The sequence below is a fragment of the Talpa occidentalis genome, unplaced genomic scaffold (assembly GCF_014898055.3).
Source record: "Talpa occidentalis isolate TD23 unplaced genomic scaffold, MPIMG_talOcc4v2.1 talOcc4.2, whole genome shotgun sequence".
Lineage (NCBI taxonomy): Eukaryota > Metazoa > Chordata > Mammalia > Eulipotyphla > Talpidae > Talpa > Talpa occidentalis.
Genome location: NW_023602073.1, coordinates 64,286,035 through 64,304,111, shown reverse-complemented (window position 1 = coordinate 64,304,111; position 18,077 = coordinate 64,286,035). Strand labels below are relative to the sequence as shown.

The window sequence follows — 18,077 nt, the reverse complement described above, 5'->3', positions numbered from 1 at the left end:
ACACAACTCATTCTACCTACGAGAGTGTGAGTTGAAATATTTCATAATCCCAGTGAACTGGAACTGGGCATCAGCTTCCGGACCTGCCATGATTTTGATCTGGTAGCAAGCAGTCTGCAGACTGTGTCCTCAGCACACGCAGCTTCCCTTGGCCGGCTGGAAGGAGCTGCCCCCGAAGCACTGTCAATGAGCAGGGGTCGCTGCTTCAGCAGGCTGCGCATCACTCCTCTCCCTTTGTTGTCTCCTGTGACTGCTAGGTTAGCCAAATAATCTCCACATTGGCGAGCGTTTGGACCAGATCTGAATTTAATATGTGAAATCTAAATTTAGTGATTAAAGTATGTATCACCATTTTTTCCTGCTGAGGCAAAACATATTTTCCCAAACAAGGAAATGGTCTCTATGAGCCCAGGTGTTAGGGTAGGTGCAAGCAGCCTGAGAATCTGGGCACTGCCGGGAGAAGCAAGGGCAAACTGACCCAGTGGTAAGTCTCCACAGTTGGTTCAGAGCCGACTCAGGGTGAGCGGACTCTTATCAAGTCTTTTCAGGTAGCCGGGTGGTGCCATAGAAACCTGGCTCATGCCTTTTAGTCACCTACCAGTGCCCAGCAAGACTCTGGCCCCAGGTTCTTCCTCATGTCTAATCTCAGTCTTTCCTTGGGTAATGTAAATAAAATTTCTCCCAAGGAACTCAGCTTTTTTTTTTTTAAAGACCTGCCAGCTGGGATGGGGTGAAATATAGTCCGTCTAGAACTTTTATTTTTCATAACACTAACTCCATGGCACAGAAGCAGGTAAAATAGCTACTTATTGTGAAAGTTTAGGAAGACGTGTCCTAGCATTCATGGCCTTTTGCAATACATTTCAAGCCCAGGACTGGGGCACCAGCAATAAACCCCGAGTATCCTCAATACGAATTAATAAGATTAGGAGCTTGCTCTGCCTGCTCCCCGCCCCCTTCTTGTCCAGCTACTGTGGTGCTAGTCAGCAGGTTCACAGCTTAGCTAGGGGCGGGGTGCACTAAGACAATCCAGGCCTCTGGCCTGCTGGCAAAGACAGCTCTGGTGACAGGGCAGGCAGACTGCAGCACCGTGTGTGCGAGAAGCAGGAATATGGGAGACATTTTGGGCGCCCAGGGAGAAGACTTCCCAGGCCACAGGGGCCAGGAGATTGGCTTGAAAGAGACATCAATCAGTCCTTCACTTTTTTTTTTTAAATTTATGTATGCATACAACAACTGGGGTATAGGCCAGAAGTGTGGCCAGAGACAGCGTGGGGAGCAGAACAGGCAGACTGGCTGAAATACACTGCTGAGGGGAGCAGCGGGCGAGACTGGAGAGGTCTGCAGCACCATGTGGGTAGCTCCCTGTCAGGGGATTGAACTCATGCTGAGATTTGAACCCCTGAGCCAGCAGTCCTTCACTCTTGGTGGCATGATATCCTGGTCTGCAAGACTGAGGATGAGCAGAAACAGTGAAATCAGAGACGAAGGAAGGCAAGGGTGGTGTAGGGGATCTAAGGGACAGCCTTTTATCCAAGGAGATGGAAGACTCAGGTCTACAGAAGGTCCTGCACACACACGTTTGTCTGTAGCGGCCTCACTTATAATCACTCCAAGACACCCGCGTGCCCTTCACCTGTGACTGCATGAACATCTATCTGAACAATGGGCAACTCCACACCCAAGAGGGACACGATGACCCTCAAACACATCAGTCTCCCTAGTGAGTAGCTAGACTCAAGGGCTCCATGATTTATGATAACCCTATATGAAAAACTGCAAAACCTGTATGAACAGAGGCAAAAGCAAAGGGGCACAAAAAGATTAGAGATGCCAAGGGGAGCAGGAAAAGGATGTGACCACAAAGGGGGAGGAGGGAATGCCTTGGGGTGGCGAAACTGTTCTACTTCTTGATTGCGGTGGTTGTTAAATGTATGCATTTGTCAAAATGTTTAAAACTGTACACCGAAAAGGAGGAATTAAATTATTTGTAAAATAGTTTCAGTAAATCTGACTTAAAAAGAAGAGAGTAAGGGGGCCTCCCCGGGTGGCGTGGTGGTTGAGCGCTGGGCTTCGAGGCTGCCCGCAGCCTCTGCAGCGCCGTTTCGTTTCATTCCCTGGCCGCTGGCAAGGGTCCCACAAAAAAAGAAAAGAAAAGAGTAAGGATGAGCAAGGAGGTCAGAGGGGTGAAGGGTCCTCGAACTGAGCCTCCCTGGTGGCGCAAGGTAGTCTCAGCACTATGAAGCTATCAGCATTCACTGCAGCATGAGTTCTATCCCCAGCCAGGGAGCTGAGCCACATGGTACAGCAGACCTCTCCCGTCTTGCCTGCAGCTCTCCTCAGCAGTGTATTTTGGTCAATCTGCCTGTTCTGCTCTCTACTCTGTTTCTGGTGAATCCTCTCAATCCCCACACCTCGAGCCTATACTCCTGCTCTTAAAACAAACAAACAAACAAAAAACAGTGCTGTAACTGGTCACTAGAATGAGGGAGGGGTCAGGGGCAGTATCAACCCAGGAGACAGGGAAAGCTCTGCGCAAACCTTGCTTTTTTTAGTTTGATGCTTTCCCTGTAAGATTTGGAGAAGTGGGGCCTCCCCGGTGGCGCAGCGGTTGAGCACTGGGTTGCGAAACTGCCCGCAGCCTCCGCAACACCGGTTCGATCCCCGGCTGCTCCCCGGCCTCCAGAGGAGGGTCCCACATGGCACGCAGACTTCTCCTGCCACCCGCTGCTCCCCTCAGCAGTGTATTTCGGTCCTTCTGCCTGCTCTGCTCCCCGCTCTGGCTTTGATGAATTCTCTCACCCTCCCACACTTCTGACTGTACCCAGTGCTTGTATAAATAAATAAAAATAAATCTTTAAATAAATAAATAAAAAAAAGACCTAACTCAGGGCCTCCCTGGTGGCACAGGGGGTTAAGATGCAACCTAAAAAAAAAAAGATTCAGAGAAGTTCAGCAGTGATCTACGAGGCATCGGTTCCCCTACATACCAGAACATAGCTTCCTTCCTACATGCCTCTCACAAGCAGAAAAGTGTCTGGGATCGAGTAAGAACAGATCACCAGATCAGGATGAACACAGTTTTAATGTGGGGAGAGGCTGAGTGCCTTGTTTTCCCAGTGGTCTGAGGTGCAAAAGAAAGATTCAGAAAGGTCACAAGCTATCACAACCACTGGACTGGAAGCTTAATCAGCAGAAATGATGAGCAAGCTTTCTCTGGGAAGGTCAGGATGGCTTGGCTAGTGGTCATAACTGACACTAATAATATAAGCATCTTAAATTTCAAGCCAATACAGACATCCCATTTTACTTGTAGCAAGGTGACAGGGGATGCGTCCATGGATGTGTGTGAAACATACATAAACACTTAGACACAAAGTCTTGTCAACACCTAGAGCATTTATTTGATATCTTTAAACTTTTTACATATGATACATTCCAAATTTTACAAGTTGTCCACAATTTATTAAAGTTATAGCCAATTTATTCAGCAGATATGATTCTCCCTGATATGGAAAGCAAGTTATATAAACATTTCTACAATAAACATAATACATGCGGAAGAAATCATTAAACTAAGATGATTCATTAGACAGGGAAGACGACCAGCTTGATAACCACGGCAGAAGGTAAAAGGGGGTGAGCTGCTATTTCATGTATATTCACCTCCTAGACTCCCTCGTGTTCTCAGAGGATGGAATCCAGGGATACTTGCTGCTAACTCCAGACTTCTATAAAGTGATGCCTGAAAGCTAGAGTATTATTGGATTTCTAATGTTTATAATCCACTTACAGAGGGAGAAAACTGGTTTTATAATTTAAACTTGATGAACATGTGGAGAAAAGCCAGAAGCAGCAGGAAAAAAAGCTGAAGGCATGGGGATGTGACAAAAGTCAAAATAAACATTAAAACTCATGATGCCATTCACACCCCAAACCACTCGATTTAATGAATAGGAGAAAGGCCAGAAAATGGGGTGGGGGGCAAGGGAAGTGGGGAGACACTGGGCTCTGGTTTGAAGTTTCTTCCAGTTGTCTTCCTTAGTAGGGTAAGCCAGTCCCAAGCAGGAAGAGCAAGGTTGTGCTCTCAGAGACGGTTCTTTCACTTGTCACCTGGAGAGGAAGCAGTGAACTGGGCTTCTCCTGATGCTAGCCCAACGTCTGGGCTGACCTTCCTTCTGGGTATACCATGGAGCACACCAAGCCAAGTGGAAGGAGCTTGTAGATACAGTTCAAAGAAAACTGAGTGAAAAGTTCACTTGCATTGGTTAAAAAAATTCCTAGAGTCTCTTATTATTCACTTGTCCCTTAGCTCCACCTTAGAAAGGCTCAGCATTCACTCCTCCACAAATCTACCATCATTCCCTGTGTATTTCCAAGGGCGCTCAGCGCATGGGTAACAAGTAGTAGATACAAGCTGTTTTACTAAGCGGCTGTCACTCTAGGAAAGGCACCTCTTAGTAAAAACAATGTTTAGAAACATTTAAACACTGGGGGCAGGGAAGAGGGTGGTAGGAGAATCATGGGAATAAAACATGTTCTTTAGTGTTATCTTTGTTGCCAAAGTCTAACCCGGGCTAAAACGCGGGTGCATGAGCATCCCAGGAAGATCCTAAGCGAGCCATCAGGTAAAGAGCAATTCATCTATTCTAGGAAATGCTGGCAGGGGTGCAATGGGGGAACCTCAAAACACTGATTTCTCATTTTTTTTGCTAGGGTTCAATTCTAGATGCACACACTCTCTCAATTAGATCTTCTCTCTAGTTTTAGAAATCTAAAAGAGAATATATCATTTGAAAAATTAGGATACTCTCTATTTTCAAAAAGCCCTTTAAAATGAGTTTTTTTTCCTCTGAAAGTCAAAAAGTCTTGCCAAAAAAAAAAAAAAAAAAAAAAAAATCCAACCTTCTATAGCCCTGAACACCAGACAGCATATGGAGAAACCTGCACCCCTTCCTCCCACAGGCTCCTCCGGCACAGGCGACTAGGAAAGGCTGCTTCCAGATGCCAGCTCTGCTCTGAGAGGTAGGATCCTGCTGGCACAGACAAGCGGCAGAGGCCAGCGTCACTGGGAGGCACCAGCAAGCGTGTGGCGCCACCCACACAGACTTGGTTTCCTTTTCTGTCCAATCAGCTTCAGCTTGGAGTTGCCCATGAACAGTGATGCAGCCTGGCTCAGCCTGTGGGCGCAAGTCCAACACAGTCTCAAAGGCCCAGGGTCCCACTGAAGAAGAGAAGCTTCTCACTGGATCCAAAACTCCCAAGTGTTGTTTGAGGGACACAGCAAATGGTGCAAGAAAATGTGCTGATGGAAGACAATTTTCATTTGTCTCCGGAGCCAAAAACTATAAAAATAAAACTGGGAAGAAAAGCTTCAATAAAGAATTTATTTCCAAACTCAGTAGAACTTCCTATTCTCTTTCTTGAAAAGCCTACTGGGTTACAAAAATCCAAGTTTGTTTTTGGTAGTGAAGGAGTTATAAATGCTGCCAGTCGATGCCGACCAGTGTCTGATTTGCTTCTTGTGCGTGTCCAATTTCCTCCGTGATACTGTGCTGGTGCCAGAGCTTCTGAATCTTCCTAAATCTTTCTTTGCACAAATGCAAGGGATTCCCCCGTCTACAAACAAGACACATGTCACTCAGGGTGCGATCTGTTTATTCATCCATTATATCCCAACCTTTCCCGATTTATTGATTTTAGGTCCTCTGCAAATTTTCTGTTTGGCAGGCAGTAGTTATTATATAATTTCTGAAGGTTTGCCAGAAGCAGCAGGAGGAGACTAAGTGCTGAAAAGAAGAAGCAAATGTCCACAAGCTACCAGGACCAGGGTGAAGGGCAGGGCCAGGATGGGCAGGAGGTTGAGCCGCTAAAACTGGCTATTCATTGTCTATTTGGTTGATAAAAAAGGGAAGGGGGTAGGGAAGAGGGTGGTAAGAGAATCATAGGAATAAAAGATGTTACTTAGAATGTTATCTTTGTTGCCAAAGCCTAAGCAAAGCAGCCAAATGGGAATAACTCCGCTTCAGTGTAACCAAACCGCAGGCTTGGGGTGAGTTCAGACTGGTACAGGCACTGGGGGGGCACCTCTGCCCCCACCCAGAGCACACGACTGGACTCCCTCTCCTGCTACCCAGCTCTTCTTCTTCACAGCCCGCACTCCTCGGGGCAGCGGGAAGAACCTGCAGGAGGTGGCACTCGCTGTATCCTTGCTGTCAAATGCTTGGAGCAGCCCATCTACTTATCCAGCCTCAGTTTCCAGACCTTCAACTTCTGTTCCTCCAGGCTGGCTGGTTATATCTAGGTTAAGGCTTTTACTTTCTTATGTCAAAAAGCGGTGGTCTAAAATTAAAATCTTTTAATTTCCAAGCTTTAAGGGAGGGGTAAGAGCAAAGAGGGAGGGAGCTCGATGGTCTATGGTGGAGGATTATTGGTGCATTAGTGGTAGGCGCGGGGTGAGGACATGTATTTGCAGAGGTGTCTACCCCTGAAACAGACACAGAGCTGTACACTGACATTCCCTCATAAACACAACTTTAAATCAACAGTCAAAACAGCACCTGAGGGGAACCACTGTTTTTTTTTGGTTATGATACAATACAATCTACCAGAGTAGATTATCATTAAAAGCCTCAAATACTGTTGCATTGCTATATTGTTAGAGTATATAAATTTTTGTTTATATGTTCAGATTCTAAGGAATAAGAAAAGAACACCTCTAACCAGTTAACATTTGCTCTTTCCTTTCACCTGAACACCAGCTTTCCCGCCCACAGAGCACCTGCGTCACAGCGGGAGAAGCCTGCAGTCCTCTGATGCCACAAGGCCTCACAGCTACTCAAACAGTGCTCTGGAGTGAGTGATAAGTGCTATGTGACCTGTCCTCTGTATCCCGAAGGCCCTCATGACATCCTGAGGGCTGGAAAAGGGAATCTCAAATCAGGCAGCCTGGTACCCTCCGTAGAAGAATCCACAGACAGCGGTCACTCGTACCCAAAAGCAGCTCTGTAGTCCTCTGGGCTGTTAGCAGGCAGCCTCAGGGCCACAGGACCCATGGAGGTCACCACACATAGAAGGCTCTGAAGGCCCAGAGTCAGTGAGCCCAGACCCCAAGATGGACCCTTACCTGAGTCCCTGGTCAGTTTCCCCATAGTCATCAAGGTACGGAGGAGAATAAAAACAGCCTTTGGTTTTGCCAGCTAGAAATAGCACCTGACATTCTCGTACTCTGTAGAGAGACCATTTATATATCATACATTAGGGGCCAGGGTTTGGATTCAGTTCCAAATGGACAGAAAGCTTATCGATAGACAAAACCAGTTTTAGAAGAGAAGAAATGGCATTTATAGCAGAGACATTTAAAAAAGCTATCAACACACCAAGCCAAGTTTTAAAACTAAGTAAAATGATTGCACTCTTATTACTGATGATTATATGCACATCAATGCTGTGAGGGAGGAGGACACTTAGGATTAGGAAGCGATGGCTCCTATAATGGTAGCATTGAAAAAATTAGGGGTGAGATTCTAAACACAAAATATGTGCTGATATTTTAACCACTGTTATGACAAAATTGCTCATTAAAAAAGGACACAAACATTATGAATTAAGTTGACTTGAAACACAAAATAATGCTGCCTATATCAAAACATTTTTGAGATATGATGGATGATGCAAAATGTTACTTTTACATTTCTCCTGAGGCCAACTTTACAATGTGTCTCATGGTCTCTCTGAGTGGTTTGATTAACTATTTTTGGTATTAATAATTCCGCTCCATCCAACATTTATGAAGAATTTATTATGTTGTCAGACATTGGGGGGACACTAAGACCAGGATACAGATAGAGTCTAGAATCTGCTTTAAACCCTGATATGGCCTTGACCTCAGAGGTATCACTAGAACTTACTAGGCCCCACAATTCTCTACCTTGCTCATAGTACTCCAGTGAAACCCACCTTCGTGCTATTTCTTGATCATGGCAGGCATTCCCCTCAGAGATTTTGCACTAGAATGTTCTCTTCCTTAGTTTTTTGTTATTCACAACTCACCTCAAAGAATCTTCTCTAATTCCCTAGCTAAAGCTCAACTCTCCAACTGCCATTTCATATTCCCCTCCCTACTTTACTTTTTCTCCTCTGTATGTATCTTTTTCTATATTCTTATTAGTCTTGTTTATTTTCTATCTCTCTCACTAGAAAATGAGCTCTTTGAGAGCTGAGCTTTCTCTCTGCATTGCTGACTGCGGCATTCTCAATGTCCAGTACATAGTAGCCACTAAGTAAGTGAATGCTGCAGAATATATTCAAGTCTGGTGTATGCTACAGAATATAATCAACTATATACATCAGCTGGTAACATGTATGAACCTGAAAGATGCTAGTATACAAAAAGGGGAGTGATTCTGTCTGGAAATCAAGGACAAACGAAGTTTCATATTAGAATGAGGCACAAACTATGAAACAATTGTCCTGGGGGTGGGCAGTGGGAATGATAATGAAAGAACCAACACGGAGTTGGCAGGAACCAAGTGAGACAGGTTCCCCATGTTCTTTAAATGAATAAAACACACGAGAACAGTGGCCTCAAAATTCTCTGCGCCACCCCCTTTCTCCCAACAGGCATAAGTCTCCCCAGATCCAAAGCTACAATGCTCCCACAGCACCTCACCTCAGGAAGATGCCCACTCCAGAGCCACAGGAGTAGGTGTGAGCTGTGCAGGCGCCTACGTCCTCGCCTTCCAGTTCAGTCTGACAGCAGTAGCTCTGGGAGCACAATAGAGTTCCACATACAAGGCACAGAGTTGGGGCTCTGCTCTTATCACCACCTGATTTGGGGCACCTCCATGGAACAAAAAAAAGCACAGGTCATTATTCCAAAAAGAAGTTAAAGAGCTGATGGTGAGAAAAGCACCAGAAAAAAAATCGCAACATCAAGTACAGCTGAAGAGGCATATATCCTATGGCCCAAATTTATTTCTAGAATAGGGCACAGGGAACATCTCACACAAATCTTGTACTGCAGACTTTCTTAACAACCAGAGAAAAGACAAAGTCACCAACAGGAGGGAAAAAAACAGCAAAGCAAATCGTGTTGTCATATAATGTCATATAAAAGTTGTTGAATTTTTATTTCTAAATTCTTTAATTCTAAAGCCATATAAGTCTATGTGTATAAATCTTACAATGCTGAGTAAAAAAAAGGGCTGAGCACACACACTATGACACTACTGAGCCACTCCCGCAGCTGCGAGTATCTAAGGAATGTTAACTGCTTACATTACCACTTAGATTCCTACTTTATGTTGTTTGTGTCAAATATTTAAAAAACTCTGGCCTCTTATTTTTTTTAAAAATTTATTTATTTATTTAAAAAGATTTATTTATTTATTTATACAAGCACTGGGTACAGTCAGAAGCGCAGGAGGGTGAGAGAATTCAACAGAGCCAGAGGGGAGAACAGAGCAGGCAGACTGACGAAGTATAATGCTGAGGAGATCAGTGGGTGGCAGGAGAGGTCTGCGCGCCATGTGGGACCCTCACCCAGCGGCCAGGGATCGAACCAGCGCTGCAGAGGCTGCGGGCAGCTTTGCAACCCAGCGCTCAACCGCTGCGCCACCAGAAGGCTCATCTCTGGCCTCTTATTAAAGTGCACATTTTTATTTAGATAGCCTCCATGAATCATCCTTGTCCTCCATCACTCCCTTTCCTGTATCTTATTCTGAAACATGGTGGAATGATGCTTTTACAAGTTAGGTGGTGCAAAGTACTACTGATGTTATGATTTCCGTATCCAAACAAAACAGTGTAGTGTTTCCAGTGGAAGGAAAGGCTCAATATTCCCATATCAAAACTTACGAGAAATTAGATGCTTGATTAATGAGGCTGCTGTAATCCTTTGGAAGGTTTATTAATTTGTTAGATTCTCTTGGATAGCTAAAACAGACAAACAAAACAACCAAGTTAATATAAGAGCACCCTGTAACAAAGACAAGGTAACTTAATTTGGTTGAAATAAATGAAGAAAAACTCAGTCTTTAACACATGACCTTTAGGTTCATACATGTTTTTACTTAAAGAGCTCAGAATAAATTCTCAGAAAAGTAAACATTACTTAGTATCCACCCCATTTGAAGGAAAATGTGGCAGTTCTGGGAAGAAAGGGAGAGGCAGAAGAGAATATTCATTCTTGGGTTTCTATTGTACTAGAGAATCCAATCATAGAACAAATAATAGACAAAAAGAACATGCTATAGGTGATCTATAGGTGATCTCAAGGCAGAAAGGAATTGGAGGGGAGAAGGCAGAGAATAGATTCCTTTTAAATTAGAGCTAGGAGAGGAGGCCACATTGATTCTGTGACAAGTTAATCCATGTATGATTCAGATCTAAATCCAACTGCATTTGAGGACCTTTCTCAGTGCTCACAACTGTCCAGCACGAGCCACACAGTGCAGCCTTCCCTATGTACTTACTGCAGACAGGAATGGACGGAAAACAAAGGGGAGTTAAGCCAGACAGCAGTTCTTACACCAGAATCACTTGGAAGGATTTTGGGAGGGATATACTTGGATGCTAAGAGATTATTAGGTTCAGAGTCATTACATTTTTTAGGTATGGTACTTGTAAGGTCGGTGCAGGGGGCCTGGTGAGGGCCCCAGGCCGCGGACACAAGGCCAGGCCTTGAAACAGCAGAAGGAATTCCACCTTTGCCTCAGCTCCTGGAACCAGAAGCCTCCACCCGACACAAACGGGACCTGAGAGTGATCAACCAAAACCACCAAAAACAGAACTTTCAGAAAAAACAACTTCGGTTCCGCATACCCAGTTTCCCGCCTAACCTTTCCTCACCCTATAAAGGGACATCTCTCCCCCAAAATGTGTGCGACTTCTGCGACCCCCACGGGGGTTGGCAAACCTCGCCCAGGGGCGCAAATAAAGTTCCTGCCTGTCAGAAACTTGGCCTGGCTCTCCTCTTTACCGTGCCAATCCTTTCAGTACTGAGCAGTTTTTAATTTCCAAACTTACTCTAATGCACACCTCAAGTTGAGAGCTACTGAATGCACGAATGAATAAGAAATTGGTGATAGCAACCATTTGACTTTTAAAACTGGGGTGTGAAGCATTTCTAGATTTTGGAAAGAATGTGTATAAAATCAAAGAAATAGAACAGAGAATCTGCTGATTTTTATGGATGCTGCATTCAGCAGAACCAAGGAGATAACAGCAGATGAAATCCATCTGTTATGGTGGAAGGCATGTCACAGCACACTTTAAGGAATCAGATCAGAGCTAATATCAAAAGGAATGAAGAAAAAAACATAAAAATGATTGGCTATGATTTAATATTTTCTGAAGCTGAGTGACAGGTATCTGAAGCCTTAGTACATTATTTTTTTAAAAGATTTTTTTAATTCATACATATAAGAACCAGGGTACAGGCCAGATGCGTCGGAGGGTGAGAGGATTCACCAGAGACAGAGCGGGGAACAGAACAGGCAGACTGACTGAAATACACTGCTGAGGGGAGCAGCAGGCGAGACAGGAGAGGTCTGCCACACCATGTGGGTATCTCTCTGGCTGGCCGGGATTGAACCCACACTGCAGAGACTGCGGACAGCTTGACAGCACTGCACTCAACCGCGTGCATCACAGGGAGGCCCAGTACACTATCCTTTAAAAAATACCATTGGATAGCTTGAAATTTTCCACAATGAAAGAAAAAAACAGAGCCAAGAAAAACATAGAAAAGGACCCAATTTTTTTTTAAATGTACATACTCTAAAATATCATAACTTTTTTTTGTTTCCTCTGCCAAGAATAATGCACTATACTTATAAACATAATTTGTAGAATGACCATAGGCGGTCATCGGAGGTCAGTTTTGAAGGAATATGTAGTGCTTACAGCTTACTTCCTCCCTACCTGCCACTCACCGAGTGTTCGACAATCTTTAACTTACCTTACAGCATCTCTTTCACCTTCTAGGTATCTTTTAACTCCAACATTTTGACACCAACTTTAATATAAGTGGGGGAAAAAAAGAAAACATTTTTACTTTAGAAGGGGTAGAAGTAGAATTTCCCCCCTCCAAATTAAAACAAAAAGAAATCTTGACTCAATATGATATATTTACCTCATGAGAAGAATATAATTTGCCTACAACTGTTAAAATCAGAAGACTACAATTTATGATTTTTCTAAATGCTTAATGTATTCAAATTTGTGGCTGTATAATTATTCCACTAATTTGGACACTCTGGAAACACCAGTCTGAATTAATGACAAGCTCCTATATATGGAGCCAGAACACACACTTAAACAAAAATTTTAAATTGTGGTAAAATATACATAAAATTACCATTTTAACCATGTTTAATACATAGTTGTGTGGTTATTAAGTATACTCATATTTTAGTGCAATCACTCCACCATCCCTCTCCAGAACTTTTTCAACTTTCTCAATGAAAATGCTATACTCATTTAACATTAACCCAATTCTCCTCCCTCAACATTCTATATGATTACATGGAATCACACTTGGCATATTGCCTTTTAAGGTCTATCCACGCTGTAGCATATGTCAGTCTCCTTTTTTTTTTTTTTTTTTTAAAGATTTGTCAGAGGTGTTGGGGGTGGGTGAGAGGATTGACCAGAGACAGTGGGGAGCAGAACAGGTGGATTGACTAAAATACACTGCTGAGGGGAGCAGTGGGTGAAACAGGAGAGGTCAGCTGTACCATGTGGGTCACCTCCCTGACCTGGGATGGAACTTGTGCTGCAGTGGTTGCCAATGGCTTCATAGTGCTGAGACTTAACTCCCTGCACCACCAGGTAGGCCCAAAGTCTCCTTTTTAAGGCCAAATAATATTCCATTGGATGCATACCCCACATTCTGTTTATCCCATTCATTTGTCAATGGGCATTTGGGTTGTTTCTACCTTTTGGTTACTGTGAACATGTGTGTATAAGTACCTGTTTGAGTATAGGAATTCTGGATATATGTATACACACATATATCTTCTGGGTCTTAATTTCTTATCAGTATGTGATTTGCAAATATTTTCACCCACTGTGTGGAAAAAGTCATATTTTAATCCTGTCACTAAACTTGACATTATTGATAGGTCCATTTCTCTAGACTTCAATTTTCTCATATATAAAGTAAGAGTGTTGGATCAGATACCCTTAATTTTCTTTCAGTACCAGAAATCTTTAGAACAAAGACTTTAAGAAGTAAGTCAACATGAGGAAATTAACATTTCTGCCACTACTTGCCTTCCATACAAATCTGCTTATGCTATTCATTAATTTGGCAAAAATCTTATCAAAAAGGTCAATCTTTAACTGAGAAGGCATAATCATCATAGTTTGAATTACAGAGATTAAATTCTGCTGGGTTCACTATCTGATAATTTTGTACTATATAGTGATAAAGTTTGGTCCATAAAACTATTCAATGTAATGAAAAAAAGTGATAATCATTACCTTTTAATCAGTGAATTCATTATCTCACTATTTTCTTGAAAAAGGCAAAGGAGGTTGTTTGGCAGGGAAAGATAATTACATAGATGTTCAAAATGGCTTGATCCAGAAACTGCAAATGGATTAGAAAAGTGTAAAGCATGTAACTGAGAGTAAATCCTCTATGAGAATAAGCAATAGCAGAGCTTACAAAAGGAAAAAGCATGGTGAGAAAGTTCATACTTCTAGATACAGAACTTGAAGGGAGTTAACAAGATGGCACATGGGAGGCATCCACAGGAAATGACACAACTGTGTGTGCAATCAGGGATCCCTACCCTCAACTGGTCACAATTTCCTGTGTCTTGTTTTAACATCTACAAAATAGTGTAGACCTGGCATGATCTACTTCATAGGGATGTTTGTGAACTAAGTGACAAAAATAAGATCTGGGTGTTCTGGAATAGTATAAAGCAGTAGAGAAATTCAAGACCATTTTATTAAAAGGTGGATTTAAACACTAATTCTAATTAACACTGCGAATAACCCAGAAGGCTAAGCTTTTCTCAATAGTGCCTGGACCACAGAACCTGCTATACAGCAGCACCACATGCAGGTTACTCCTAGGCCTGGTATCAGGCACTGAGACACAGTAAACCTGAAGCCTACCTTTTTATCTATTATGAAACGAAATCAAAACAGGACACAGAAAACAACTGTGAAATAGCAAATCGATTCCCACATTAAAATCAGATTTATATGCAATTCTGGCTATTCTGAACTGTCAGGCCACACATTTCAAGTTATGCAAGTAACATTTATTCTCAACCACTGGAGTGAAAGACTATAGATTTTCTACATTTTGAAAGAAATTAGAAATTACCTTGAATTTCTGGTGGGGAAGGAACTCCATTTAAGTAATGGAAAAACAAAGCAGAACACTTCAGGAAAGGCATGAGGCCAGCTCTGACATCCTTCCACAGGTGCCAGCCAGATGGGGTTCCTTTCAAGGCACTGAAAAAGAGAGGAATGACAATTGGGAAATCTAATAAGGAAAGGCTATTCTAATTATAGCAGTGTGAACAAGAGACAATTGCTATTTAGTATTGATGGCACATAGGCTTAAAAAGGAGTGTATCATCCTGACTATTACAGTATTTCAGATATATATGGTGAGAGCCTTCAATGCTATTAACTAAATTTATAAAAATAGCACTATAGAAAGAAAAAGCACTTGGGAAAAAAACAAAACACAACTATCACCATTCTAGAACCTGAGAAATTATCAGTAGGTATTATTCTGGCAAACTATTTTCATACTGATCTGACTTACATAGTTGTAGCTGTAACATGAAATTTACTATTAACATGTTTTTCAGAACATCTCAAACTATACTTTTCATTGGAATTATAATATTCTGGGACACATCAACCATAAACTACACCAAATTCCCCTGCCAACAAACTCTTAGGTTGTTTTTAGTTCTTTGTTAAACTAAGTATCAGAGTATACACATTCATGCCTATAGTTTTTCTGTGTGTTGTATTATTTTATCAGTATATGGATTCTCAGAAATGGAATAACTTAGTCAAAGAACAAACATTTTTATAGCTTCTTGATATATACTATTAAAAAAGGAAAGTGAAATTGTACTAAATCAGTGACTCCAACAATATGTGAAGTTCTATTAATTTTACTGCACTCCCAGGGCCTCCCTGGTGGTGCAAGGGGTTAAGCACAGCACTGTGAAGCTATCTGCAGCCTCTGCAGCACGAGTTCGATCCCCAGCCAGGGAGCTACCCACGTGGCAGAGCAGACCTCTCCTGTCTCACCAGGTGTTCCCCTGAGCAGTGTATTTCAGTCAGTCTGCTTGTTCTGTTTCTCACTCTGTCTCTGGTGAACACACTCACCTCCCATACCTCTGGCCAGTCCTTGTATACATAAATAAATAAAATAAAAATTTTTTTACTGCACTCCCACCAGTCCTGAACAGTATCTTAAAAATGTATTACAACCAGGACCTCCCCGGTGGCGCAGCAGTTGAGTGCTGGGTTGCGAAGCTTCCCCCAGCCTCTGCAGCGCCGGTTTTATCCCCGGCCGCTGGGCGAGGGTCCCACATGGCGCGCAGACCTCTCCTGCTGCCCACTGCTCCCCTCAGCAGTTTACTTCGTCAGTCTGCCTGTTCTGCTCCCTGCTCTGGCTCTGGTGAATTCTCTCACCCATCCACGCTTTTGACTTGTACCCAGTGCTTGTATAAATAAATAAATCTTTAAAAATGTATTACAACCAATTTAATTTACATTTTTAAATTCCTAGTGAGATGTGTTTCAAAATATCATTTTCCAAGATAAGTTCTCTATTTCCACTAGTCTGTGCCAGATCCTCTGACCAAAAGAGGGTTCCATGGCCAAATTAATATACTAAGCTTTGCATATTACTCCTCCTCAGGGAGTTCCAGCTCTGTTACTATATTAAAGGAGGAATCCTTAGAGCAGCGTGGTCTGCTGCGGTCCAGGAGCCCAGATCCTCACCCAGGAAAAAGACAAGGTTCCAGGAAAAAGACAAGGCCCATGGGCTGACCATGGATCCACATCTTGCAGCAGGGGAGGAGTGGTAGTGATGGAGGAGGGGAGAGAGACAGGGGAAGCTGGGTGGTGGTACACGGGTAGATTATTGGTGGGAGGGCCACACCTAAGGGGAACAATAACTATAGAAAGATGACCCATGATGTAAGAAAATAAATACATATGTTTTAAAAAAGAGGAGCCCTCCATCTTCTTTTTAAAATATGTCAACAGATAGCAACTTCCTTTATGTAACAACTGAATTCCTTACAAGCTCACCTTCCTGTATACTGATGAAGTGTTTTATACAAAGCAAGAACTGCTAATTCTTCTTCACCAGCAGAATTTTCTTGATCCATGCCATTCTCTTCTGGAAAATAAGGAAATATTAACACTTCGTGTTTGCTTACTAAGTGGATTGATGACCACGTCATTTAAGGACTGAAATATACTCACACACTCTCACAGGTCAATACTTCCACAAAAGACACAGCACTTAATTCCTGAGGTGTGGGCAGAGTATAGATATCTATCAGAGCAAGGAGCCAGAAGGCTCTTGAAGAGAAGCCAATGTGCTTCAGGGTGCCGGCCAATGTGCTCTGTGTAAAATCAGCTTTATCTACAGTCTAGCTGTATATCAGACTATGGACCTCAAATCTTAGCGAACTTATGAAATAAAAAGTGAGTACTTTTTTTTTAACTGAGAAAACTCAAGCACTTGCTTCCAGAAACCATCAAGGAGGAGTTACCTGTACATGACGTAAGCAAGATCTGTATGATGTGTGCCATAGTAACCAGATGAAAAATGTGAAGGTCTCCGGTGCGGAGGCTGATCCCAGAAAAATCCTGACACTGCAGTGCAGGGAAAGCGAGCACCAAGCCCACCTAGACAGCAAACACAGGGGGTCAGACAAAAGGCCTGTTTTTCACAGCTAAACACAGCTCCATTTTTAATGTGCCCCCCGCCCCCATCCTTATTCTTACAGGGCAGACTTATGATAAATTCCACAAGGATTGGCTAAATGAAATTACTTAAGAGCTAGAGGGATTTTGAAGCATCCCTGTGATCTAGGGGTTAAGTCTTAGCACTACTAATACAAAGGCCCACCACGAGGGCCTTTGTTTAATCCCTGGCCAGGGAGCTAACCCACATATGGTGCAGCGACCTTGTCTGTTTTACCCAATGCTCCCCTCAGCAGTGTATTTCAGTAAATCCACCTGCTCTGCTCCCCACTGTCTCTGGTGAATCCTGTCACCCCCCCGCACCTCTGGCCTGCACCCCAGTTCTTGTATGCATAAATAAATGTTAAAAAACAAAACCAAACCATGTTCTTTTGGTTTCACTAGAGACAGAGTAGGTAACAGAACAGGCAGGCAGACTGAAATATACTGCAGCGGGTGAGACAGGAGAGGTCTGCTGTACCATGTGGGCAGCTCCCTGGCTGGGCGGGGACCAAGCTTGTGCTGTAGAGGCTGCGGATAGATTTACAGTGCTATGCTTAACCTCTTGTGCCACCAGGGAGGCCCAAAACATGGGTTTTGGACCCCCAAAAAAATCTATATATAAATTCTAGCTCCTCTTAGGAGCTCTTTAGACAATTTAACAACTTTTTGCTTTACAGACCCGCAAATGAAAGTGTTATTAGCTGCTACTTCCAAAGTAATGTTTAAGTATAAACAAAGATTTTTAAAGTTAAAATGTTACATTTATAGCAACACAATTAAAGCCAGTGTGGTAAAGTAAAGCAAATACACAATATATATACAGTGTATCCAAGTACATACAGTATGCCAAAGAGGGAGCCTTAAAAAATCATGCTGTAGGAAGACAGAGCAGAGATGGAATATGCCAGGTTTAATCAAGCAGCTTATGACCAGGTTTTATTTTAATTTTTTTTTAAGATTTATTTTTATTTATTTATGCATACAAGAACTGGGGTGTAAGAGGCCAGAGGTGTGGGGAGTGAGAAGATTCACCAGAGACAGAGTGAGGAGCAGAACAGGCAGATCTACTGAAATACACTGCTGAGGGGAGCAGCAGGTGAGAC

The 18,077-nt window shown here is 42.8% G+C and overlaps 1 protein-coding gene across 6 annotated transcripts in view; it reads right to left on the bottom strand.

Moving 5' to 3' along the window:
* The window catches only part of UBR2 (ubiquitin protein ligase E3 component n-recognin 2), a 123,702-nt gene that overhangs the window by 10,669 nt on the left and 94,956 nt on the right, over positions 1-18,077 (bottom strand). For 4 of the 6 annotated variants that reach the window (XM_037519719.2, XM_037519720.2, XM_037519721.2 and 1 more), the window contains 9 exons: positions 16,779-16,914; positions 16,309-16,399; positions 14,348-14,478; positions 13,489-13,597; positions 11,963-12,019; positions 9,859-9,936; positions 8,672-8,842; positions 7,127-7,228; positions 5,377-5,619 (listed from right to left, as the gene is read on the bottom strand). In XM_037519719.2, coding sequence (XP_037375616.1) covers positions 5,478-5,619; positions 7,127-7,228; positions 8,672-8,842; positions 9,859-9,936; positions 11,963-12,019; positions 13,489-13,597; positions 14,348-14,478; positions 16,309-16,399; positions 16,779-16,914 — 1,017 coding nt within the window. In that variant the 3' untranslated portion in view covers positions 5,377-5,477. The other 2 variants (XM_054698808.1, XR_005126825.1) reach the window with 2 other exon arrangements.